At 43.6% G+C, this 10,678-nt stretch overlaps 1 protein-coding gene across 1 annotated transcript in view; it reads left to right on the plus strand.

Moving 5' to 3' along the window:
* The window catches only part of lars1b (leucyl-tRNA synthetase 1b), a 15,389-nt gene extending 5,065 nt beyond the window's left edge, over positions 1-10,324 (plus strand). The window contains exons 9-32 of the mRNA XM_019864140.1: positions 560-648; positions 752-977; positions 1,187-1,274; positions 1,643-1,719; positions 1,852-1,905; positions 1,987-2,127; positions 2,648-2,725; positions 2,845-2,930; positions 3,008-3,073; positions 3,177-3,259; positions 3,770-3,908; positions 3,993-4,205; positions 4,573-4,630; positions 4,771-4,834; positions 6,305-6,488; positions 6,871-6,961; positions 7,076-7,216; positions 7,851-7,991; positions 8,388-8,498; positions 8,581-8,691; positions 8,960-9,064; positions 9,190-9,285; positions 9,379-9,511; positions 9,794-10,324. Coding sequence (XP_019719699.1) covers positions 560-648; positions 752-977; positions 1,187-1,274; positions 1,643-1,719; positions 1,852-1,905; positions 1,987-2,127; positions 2,648-2,725; positions 2,845-2,930; positions 3,008-3,073; positions 3,177-3,259; positions 3,770-3,908; positions 3,993-4,205; positions 4,573-4,630; positions 4,771-4,834; positions 6,305-6,488; positions 6,871-6,961; positions 7,076-7,216; positions 7,851-7,991; positions 8,388-8,498; positions 8,581-8,691; positions 8,960-9,064; positions 9,190-9,285; positions 9,379-9,511; positions 9,794-9,996 — 2,778 coding nt within the window. The 3' untranslated portion in view covers positions 9,997-10,324. The remainder of the gene's footprint in view (positions 1-559; positions 649-751; positions 978-1,186; positions 1,275-1,642; positions 1,720-1,851; positions 1,906-1,986; positions 2,128-2,647; positions 2,726-2,844; positions 2,931-3,007; positions 3,074-3,176; positions 3,260-3,769; positions 3,909-3,992; positions 4,206-4,572; positions 4,631-4,770; positions 4,835-6,304; positions 6,489-6,870; positions 6,962-7,075; positions 7,217-7,850; positions 7,992-8,387; positions 8,499-8,580; positions 8,692-8,959; positions 9,065-9,189; positions 9,286-9,378; positions 9,512-9,793) is intronic.
* Positions 10,325-10,678: the final 354 nt, after the last annotated feature.

Here is a 10,678-nt window from a genome sequence, read left to right on the forward strand (position 1 = left end):
AATAATATCGGCTTCTTTCATTCATGTTATGGGTATTTTTATACAAAGGAAATTTTTTTGTGCCTGTTGAAAATTAAAGTTTACTGACATAGCCATAAAAAAATGTTGCTTTATTTATCTGACCGTATTGGAATGTATTTGTTAGGTTTTCAGTCAATTAAATTTGGTTCAATAAACAATATGTGGTCATTTTTAAAATTTTCAATGAACATTCGATCAGTCCGGCCCTCGGCTTGCAGCAAAAATTTTTATCTGGCCCTCCGTCCATTTGACTTTGACACCCCTGTTCTAGATTATATGATAGAATTTATGAGGTCGTAACATGTTTTGATGAAGTATGTTTACCCGCTCTCCCCCCCAGAAAAAAAATCAAATAAAATGAGTGAGCTTAGCATTTTCTTGTTCTAGAAAGGTATGAAATTTAACCTGAAAAGTTCTCAGTGGTTAAATTTAACCTGGGACAAGGTGTATGAACCTAGCCTGTTTATTAAATGATATTGTTATGAATAATCTTTTGTGCTCTGACTTTATTTTTTATTTCTGTTCACCTCACTTGTAGGGAGTAGGACCTCAGGAGTACACACTCATCAAGATGAAAATTGTGGAGCCGTACACGGCCAAATTCAAGTCCAAGGTTTTTTACAGCAGGTAACTAACTTTACTGCTATGAATTTGTATAAGTTATGTGAATCTGAGGGAAAGTAAGTCCTTTTAAAAATGAAGTACACCATTGACGCCGTCCTACCTGCAGCGCCATAAAAGGCAAGAACATCTACCTGGTGGCTGCAACCCTGAGGCCGGAGACCATGTTCGGTCAAACCAACTGCTGGGTGAGACCCGACATGAACTACGTGGCCTTTGAGACCACCAGCGGGGACGTCTTCATTTGTACCAGGAGGTCCGCCAGGAACATGTCCTTCCAGGGCTTCACCAAGGAGAACGGTGTAGTCCCTGTCGTCATGGAAATGCTGGGACAGGTGGGCATATTTTTAATTATAGGTGTGTTTCAAGGCTTGGTCACCATTATTACCTGGTGACCACCGTTTTGTCTGACAAAATGGCAGTCCCCTTACCAAAGTAGCTGGCAATACTTAACAAAGCAACAGCGGTGCCCTTTAAAACCATTGCCTTTCTCCTGTACTTCATACAAACGTGATCACTAAACATTTGTGCTTTGTGCTCACAGGACATCCTCGGCTGCGCCCTGAGCGCTCCCCTGACTTCCTACAAGATCATCTACGCTCTGCCCATGCTCACCATCAAAGAGGACAAAGGTACGAGAAAGTTAATCCGAAACAATTAAGCATTCACACTCACACGCCGGTGTTTATCATTTTGGAAAAAGTTAAATGTCAGAATCAAACTTCTAATTAGCCTCAGGTCCACCTGGTTTTAAAGGTTAGAGAATGCACTGAGGTGTGCTAAGCACGGAGAGGTTTCGTGCACTGACATTTCAGGGCTTCCCAAGCAGCTTTATTTACCTTTTCCTTTTTGGAAATGTCCATCTGCGTGCTCATCACGCGCAGTTAGACAGCGTCTCATCTTCAGTGTACTAGAACGGCAAATAGCAAAGTACCGGTAGTGCAACTTTAAACATTGACCTAAATGTAACAACTTTTCCCTCTTCTTTGGGTACCATCAGGCACAGGGGTAGTTACCAGCGTGCCTTCCGATGCCCCCGATGACATCACTGCTCTCAAGGACCTCAAGAAAAAACAAGTGAGTTGTGGATCTTTGTACCGGTACACAGCTTCAATTCAGTAACATAAATGCTTCAAGGTCACCCGACCAGATGCCACATTTATTGTGACTAAGCTCGGTTGGCTAAAACGGAATATGGATATTCGATAGGCCCTGAGGGAGAAGTACGGAATTGAGGACAAGATGGTGCTGCCTTTTGAGCCGGTAAGCTCATCTCCTCAGACGTGTCATCTTAAACCCATCAATTGTAGTTATTAGGCTGCTGGGTATATGTCTGTATTTCAGATTCCCATTATAGACATTCCGGATTATGGGAACCTGTCTGCTCCACTGGTCTGTGATGAGCTGAAGATCCAAAGCCAGAATGACAAGGAGAAGCTGGCCGAGGCTAAGGAGAAAGTCTACCTGAAGGGATTCTATGAAGGGGTTGGCACACCTTGACTGACTGTACTGTGTCTAATGATAGAATACACGTTCAGTACGTCTCTCACAAGACACATATGCAAAGGGAATTTTTTTCATCTGGTACACACAATATACATAGCAAATTCATCCACCCATTTTGTATCCGGAGTACACCCTGGACTGGCTGCGACTCAATTGCAGGGCAGATGAAGATGACCAGCCATTCCCAGTCACATTCACACCTATGAGCAATTTAGAGACTTAAATCAACTTATGTTCTTTAAAGAACCCTGTTTTGGGGATGTGTGAGGAAGCCAGACTACTTGGCATTACATGCAAATTTATACAAGAAGGCCAGCGCCGAGATTCAAATCTCAAACCTCAGAGGTGAAAGGCAGACGTGCTAAGTACTAAGTTGCAGCACGTTCTGATGGGAACGTTATGACTATTTTTAAAATTTTTTTTGTATTATCCAATTTCAATTATGGGTCACATCTTAACAGTTGTGACTTCTGTTATACCGATGAAATAATCTTTTCAGATCATGTTGGTTGACGGATACAAGGGGCAGAAGGTCCAGGACGTGAAGAAGCCCATCCAGAAGATGATGGTAGAAAAGGTAGGACCCAGCCGGCTCTGTCTGCGGCCACTTTGTAATGTATACGATATAAATAAAGTCCCCGTGGTTGATTTATTGCTCTCCAAAAATGTTGACGCCTCTGCATCTCTGGTTTTTAGGGTGAGGCCTGCATCTACATGGAGCCAGAAAAACAGGTCATGTCGCGTTCGGCTGACGAGTGCGTGGTGGCGCTCTGTGATCAGTGGTGAGCGACACAAATCGAGCGCAACTATGGAACTGAGCAATGTGTGTCGTATTCAAATGAGAACATTTGTATCATAGGTATTTGGACTATGGTGATGCCGAATGGAAGCAGCAGGCCAATGGAGTCCTCAAGTCTTTGGAGACGTAAGAGGACCACTTGTGAAGTGCTCAAATTATTTCACAGCATACATTTTAGACTTTTTGCTGGCTATTTATTTTTTTTGATCATGTATTCCGTTCTGCCCAGATTTTGTGATGAGACCAGAAGAAACTTTGAGGCTACTTTGGCATGGCTACAGGAACATGCCTGTTCTCGTACTTACGGGCTTGGTAAGTGTTGACCTCAAGAGTACTTAGCCTAATTTGCCATTGTTCTCAATAGGGGTTGGCTTGCTTGACTGTAATGTATTCTTCAAAGGGTGATTGTTCATTAAAAAAATAAATCAATACGATGAATAATCAATTGAACGATTGTTCCAACTAGGTGATGTTCTGTAGCATCAGAGGATTAGTTTGCGTCTTTAATTGCGTGAAGATCATCAGTTGTTAAATTGGGCTCTTTTTGGACTTCAGTGCAACACAGTTAATGAATAGAAAAAAAAATAATCCACCAGTGAAAGGAAAACAGAAATAGGCTCCACTTTGTTGTAAATATCTGAGGAAATTGTACTTTGTACATGAGAGCTTCCTTGATAGTCCAGTCGATGAACATGCATCACATTACGAAAAGCTTACTTCCCCTTGCCTTCACATAAGCCTGCTGTCTTTTCAATGCCTTTGTTATTGTGTGCGCGATAGTCATATCACTGTGTCATGCGTGTTTGTGCTTGGTTGCCATAGGAACACGGCTGCCTTGGGACGAGCAGTGGCTGATTGAGTCCCTGTCGGACTCCACCATCTACATGGCCTACTACACCGTGGCCCACCTCCTCCAGGGAGGCGTGCTCAATGGACAGGGGGCCTCGCCGCTGGGCATCAAGTAAGGACACAAATCACGTCAGGGAACCAAACCACCACATCATACACACGGAATTCATCCTGCGACCATTTGGTTTTGTCTCAGACCACATCAGATGACCAAGGAGGTGTGGGACTTTATATTTTTCAAAACATCCCCTTTCCCAAAGACTGACATCCCAAAAGAGCACCTTCAGAGGCTCAGGAGGGAATTTGAGTATTGGTACCCGGTGGACGTGCGCGTGTCTGGCAAAGACCTGGTGCCCAATCACTTATCTTACTACCTCTACAACCACGTGGCCATGTGGCCCAACGACAGGTAAGCTTGTGTTCATTACATGCATCTATGCGACTCGATGTAATGCCCTTGCATGTGGGAAAGGAGAGCCAGAGTTGTTGATGAACTCAGCTGTTTATTGAACACCAGGAGATTTATGAAACTCACAAACACAATTAGAACACTTGTGCTTGTGTGAATAAAAAAAAAAAACGTTTCTTCTGTTAAGTAAAATTGTTTGTGGGAGAAGTAAAACCATATAATAAAACTATAGGGGGGGGCTAGTTGGTCCAGAATGAAACCTTGCAATAGTCAGGGGGGTTAAGTGTTGTGGAAAAAGCAAGAACTCCTTCCCAAAGTGGCGTAGAAAATGTTCTGAATCCTCTTTGTCGCTTTCTATTGTCCACAGTGGGAAGTGGCCACAGGCTGTGCGAGCCAACGGGCATCTGCTCCTCAATTCTGAGAAGGTGCGTCCAATTTTAACGATGTGATTTGTCATATTTAATCAAACAAAGTAGTCACGCTTAAGCGATGTTGCACTTTTGATGGAATTCTCTGTGGGAATCTGTGGGGTGTGGTGTTACCATCTGCTTTTCTTGTCGACCAGATGTCCAAATCAACCGGAAACTTCCTCACTCTGAGCCAAGCCATCAAAAAGTTCTCAGCAGACGGTACTCTGATTCCTTCTTGCAATGTCGATTCATCTCCACGGCAGATTTTTTTTTTTTTTTACTCTCCTAAATTAAACATTTGACGAATTGAATTTAGGGGTGATAGTGAATTAATTTAAGACTTTCAAAATTTAGCTGTTTTAAGTAATTTATTTTCGATCTATGCTTTACTTGCTGTCTTTATTTAACTTCAGCCAAGTGAACTTTTTCTAACTGCAGTTTTCATTGAAGATCAGTGAAACATCTGCCAGCCGCATGAGTCATTACAAGTTATACAATAAATATGTAGTTAAAAAATAAACAGCATCATTTATATTCCGAATGAGATGCTGCTCTGTGCCAGATATAATTTACTGCCATATTCGAAATAACTTCCTGTATGATCATTTAATTTGTTTTAATCACAATTTAGTTATTAAATAGGCTCTGATTTATCATGGAAGAAAAACAAGATGGACAAGAGTTAATTGTCTGTTTTAATGTTTCCATCACTTCTACGCTTTCTATCCATTCATGCTTTCATTTTTGTGCTTGGAAGAAAGCTTTGCCTTTTTTTTTTTTTTTATCTCCTTCGAACACCCTGTTTTTCTCCCTCTTCCTTTTGGTTTGAGCAAGTTGAATAATAGATAGATGAACGTGTCGCTTTGTGTGTCTGAAAGCGTGAAGAAGCTCATGTTCTGACAGCAGGCAGACGTATTCGGTTCACGGCTCGTCGGGCGCCTCGCAAGGGTGCCTGTCGGGCGTTGACAGGCGGCTTCCGCCTGTAGATGGAGACAGAGGGCTGTTCTTTGTTTGCGGTTCACCAGTTTGACAGCTGTGGGATCAACAGTGTGTGTGAGCAAGAAGGGCAGAGGGGTGGGCAAGAAGGGTGGGAGGGATATCCTGGTGACATCGCTTTTATCGGAGTGATGTTTGATTAGGGCATCGCTTGATGACGATGTCTCCTAGCTGGGAGGGGTTTCTGCCAGGTATTTGTAGTGAAGTCTCGAGTTGACAGTCATTTTGCTGATTGAGATGAACTCATTTGTCCTCATGTTTGCCTGTGCATGAATTAGCACCTTTCTTCAAATCGTGATGCAAAAGTGATGCATCTCCACTAAGAGACAAGCTTTGTGTCTTTACATGTGGTGCGCACTTCAGGTGCATTTTATCTAAATCAAGTAATCTGTAACCCATTTATTTTTAAAGGTAATGTTATAAGATGAGGTTAAATTCATATTAAACTGTTGGGGGTCATAATTTGTGGTTTAGAGTTCAGTTTAATTATTATTGGGGAAAAAAATGGCGCTTTTCACTATGGGGCTTGGTGTCCATGTCCCATGAATAGTGAAGGATTACTGGGCATTGTTTGTTTATTGTGTGTGAAAGTTGTACTCTGGTACTCCTTTACATTGTATCAACTGAAGTCCCCGGCCGCTATTTGAGGAACTAGGATCAACGGTAGTGTTCTCCACCTTTCTTCCATCTTAGGCATGCGTCTGGCTTTGGCCGACGCAGGAGACACGGTGGAGGATGCGAACTTTGTGGAGACCATGGCAGACGCCGGCATCCTGCGCCTTTACACCTGGCTGGAGTGGGTGAAGGAGATGATGGCCAACAAGAACAACCTGAGGACCGGACCTGCCGACACCTTCAACGACCGTGTTTTTGCCAGGTAGGCACAGCCACATATGTAAGACCACACCCAGGGGCAGTAGGTGGACAGAAGTGCCGGGACATCTTCCTATGTTGGATTTCTGTAAAGCAAAGCAAGCCCTAGGTATACTACCTTGATGTATTCCCAATGTTTTTGTCTCCATAGTACAGTAAATGTTAATTTTTAAGGAGTTTAAAAACAGTGTACACTCACTAACCTTGCCAGTGGGCACACGTGCATTTTCACGAGAAATTTCATGCAAAAACTGGTGCTAAATAAGTCGTGAGACACTCTCGCTGGTAGCGAGCCAGTCTGGAAGCATTTCAGAAGCCGCATTAAAAACAGCTCTTTTTGAAGAACCCCCGAGCCTAAACTTTAAAGGATTTTGTGTCTTGGCCAGCGAGATGAATTCTGGAATTTTGAAGACGGAGCAGCACTATGAGAGAATGATGTTCAAAGAGGCTTTGAAGTGCGGCTTCTTTGAGTTCCAGGTAAATAAAATTCAGTCATCTTCCCAAGCAATTCACAATTGTTTATTCCCCCCACAAAAAGAGAGTCCCAAATTCATCCAGAACAAGTATTAATATGATGAATGCTTCCTCCAGGCTGCCAAAGATAAGTACAGGGAGTTGGCTATTGAAGGCATGCACAGAGAGCTGGTCTTCCAGTTCATCGAGAGACAAACGCTGCTGCTGGCGCCCATCTGTCCACACCTGTGCGAGTACACCTGGGGTCTGCTGGGCAAGGTAAGAAATATGCACATTTTGCTATTCACATTGAAAACACTGGCCGGTCCTTCAAACGTGACTTTTGTTCTTTCCTACCGCCTCTTGTGTTCAACTCCTTTTGTACACTTGAAAGGATGATGAGGCACCAAAGCAACGTTATAAAAGACCAGCGCTAATATTTATTCATGAGTACACCCACCATCAGCCCGTCTTATTTAATCCACTTCTAACACTCTTCCTCCCTGTGACCACCAGGAGCTTTTCTTCACACACACGCACACACAGGCACGCACACACGCGCGCTTCCTCTTGTTGCTGCTTTTAAATCGAGGCGCACACTTACTGTGCGTGTTCCTAACAACACAGAACACCCAAGAATATTTTCCACACGCTAATGTCAGAGTGATAAAGTAGGCTGCTCTGCTGGAGATGTCTATTTTTTTCATCACCACCTAGCAATAACCGAAGTTTGACAAGTTGAATTTTCTGCACTGGCTAAAAAGAGCTAATCACCATGAAACATTTTCACTCTGTTATGTTTTATTATGATAATGACGGTGGTTATCTTGAGTCCAATTAAAACTGTCTTCCCTTCTCCAACGCCCTCTCTCCCTCTCTCTCTCTCTCATTCTGTCATTCTGTCCCCTGACAGCCTACTTCTGTGACAAAGGCATCATGGCCCATCGCCGGTCCAGTGGATGAAATTCTCATCCGCTCCTCTCAGTACCTAATGGAGACAGCACACGACCTCCGACTGAGACTCAAAGCATACATGCTTCCCCCGAAAAATAAGGTACAATGCAGGCAACCCAAATTTGTAAGGGCCTGAGAGGTTCACTAATCGATGTTGGTTTAAAGAAGGCTGTATTTATTATTCTAAAGTATTTTCAATAGTTATCCTACTTGGCAGCTATTCTGGAAAACTGACTTTGGCCATCTGAATTTAAAAGTACCATCTGAATTTACATTTCAGCTGTTTAGAAACAAAGGTTGTCTGTCCGAAAGTATACCGGTAACTGTTGGGTGTGAATAATGAAAAATGAAATAAGTGAACTTTAATCGGACATTTCTAATTTATTGAGAGGAACCTGCATAGACATCATCAGATTCTCCTACATTATGTAAATATTTCTTTTCAGGAGCTGGTGTGCATGTAATTATCAATATTGAATCACTTTTCCTTGAGCAGAAAGGTGACTCGAAGCCCCCCACCAAACCCTCACACTGCACCATTTACGTGGCTAAGAGCTACCCGACATGGCAACACAGCGCCTTATCCCTGCTGGGCAAGCATTACAAGGTCGGCGACGTGCACACGCATGCTATACATGTTGTGCTCGATGGATGCCTACATTGCACCTTTGTTTGTCTTCTTTGCGCAGAGCAACGACGGCGTCCTTCCAGACAACAAGGTGATAGCGGGCGAGCTCGGAGCGCTACCCGAGCTGAAGAAGTACATGAAGAGAGTCATGCCGTTTGTGGCCATGATCAAGGTACACGAGCGACACTGTGGCGTGCCATTTGCTTCGAATCATAATGTGTCGAGCAAAAAGTGGGGGGAGTGGCCTGCTCTGTTCTTCACTAAGGCCCCAGAGCATTTACATTTAGAAGACAATTTATCATTTGATTTGGCCTAATTACCCACTGCAAGTATCTATTTAATCCCCAATGGAGACATATATTGAGTCCAATTTTTTCCCCATAAACTTGAGTGCCAAATTCCCAGCGAGTTAAACTATCATCGCATGCGGCTTTCCGTAGGAGAACCTCGAAAAAAACGGGCCCAGGGTTTTGGACCTCGAGCTGGAGTTTGACGAGCGGGCAGTTCTGATGGAGAACCTGGTCTACTTAACCAATTCCCTTGAGGTATGCTAACACCTCACAAGTCTGATTGGATTCTCAAAGATGCCTGACATACTGCAGCCCAGCAATCAACCAGCATGATAGAGACATTTCAGTGTGTTCCTTCATTTTTTTTATGCCTAATGCAGTTGGAGCGGATCGACATCTTGTTTGCCTCCGAGGCCGACGACAAAGTGAAGGAAGACTGTTGCCCAGGGCAACCGTTCTGTGTGTTCAGATCCGAGGTGGTGACCACACGTGTGAAAGGACGGCTTTGTGCTTCTCATGGTTCCATATGGTCAGCTAAAATTTGAATTGGACAATTTGTTTGTCGACAGCCAGCAGTCTGCGTAACCCTGGTCAACCCTCAGCCGTGCAACGGCCTCTTCACGACCAAGCTCGACATCAGACAGGGGGACAGCAGGGACCACGTCGTTCGTAGACTCGCCAAGGTCAACAGACTCATCAAAGGTTGGTTACCCGCCATGGTCCATGTTGATTTGGGGCCACTTTAACCGAAAACAAAATTGTACTTAGTTTGGCTAAAAAATAATTTAAAGATTGCCAGGATAGAATGCCAGCTGTTCTTATCACTCTTTGTTGCTCGCAACGTGTTAAGATGATGTATCAATGTTACAATCCAAAATTCATCTTTTCCATCTCGGCATCCTGAAGTCGCTATCCTCAGCCACATAAATGTTGCACAAATCAAAATAACCTTGACCTTTTGTTGCCAACGCTCCCTCCCACCAGATCTCTCCAAAGTGAAGCTGATGAGGTACGAGGACCCCCTGCTGGGGCCCCGTCGGGTGCCCGTGCTGGGACAGGAGGAGCTGGGCAAAGTCATCATCTCGTCTCAGTCCGTGTTCAGCATCAATTTGGATGAGAAGAAAGTCACTGTGGCTGACAACGGGCTCACTGCGGACATCGGTGACACTCTGGCCTACCTGGTTTAATTTAAAACACACACGCTCTAACACAGTCATCAAGAAATGTTGTGACATAATAGGCCATTGTGATTTGATATCTGGAAAGTTGTTTTTAAATACACAAAAAAAAAAAAAAAACTTAAAAGAAGAAGCACCCCCACTTTGAAACAACTTTTATCATCAAAATCTAAGCCCGATCCTGTTGTTTTCATACTGATGGAATCGTGTCTCCCGGCTTGTTTTGTTCATCTAAAATGAAACGTCCTTGTCCCTCCTTTTGTGTTTCCATAGACTCTGTTTGTCTTACGTTATTTTTTTCCCACCCCAGAGAAATAATAAAACCTGTGTAATGAAATGTTTAGCATTCTCATATTTTTCCCCCCCCTACTCTCCAACCTCTTCTGAACATCGATTTCATTCTGAGGGCAGCCCTCATCCTGTCCTGCAAACCGCTGGGCCAAGGGCGAGTGTACATTTTGTTACTGTGACGATTAGGGGCAGAACGAAAGGGTTGGGTGCGCTTTGAGCTCCAAAAAGTGACTGCGAACTGAAAGAAGTGACAAAAGCCCCTATAAGACTGTATGGACGATGACAAGTGCGTTCCAATTAAAAGGTAATCTCATGATTATTATTCTCTGAGGTAACACCAAATTTAACTTTGTCATATATTTGGCACGCACCCTCATAGATACCCACCACTTGAGCAAAA

Source organism: Hippocampus comes, unplaced genomic scaffold (assembly GCF_001891065.2).
Source record: "Hippocampus comes isolate QL1 unplaced genomic scaffold, H_comes_QL1_v1.1 scaffold57, whole genome shotgun sequence".
Classification (NCBI taxonomy): Eukaryota; Metazoa; Chordata; class Actinopteri; order Syngnathiformes; family Syngnathidae; genus Hippocampus; species Hippocampus comes.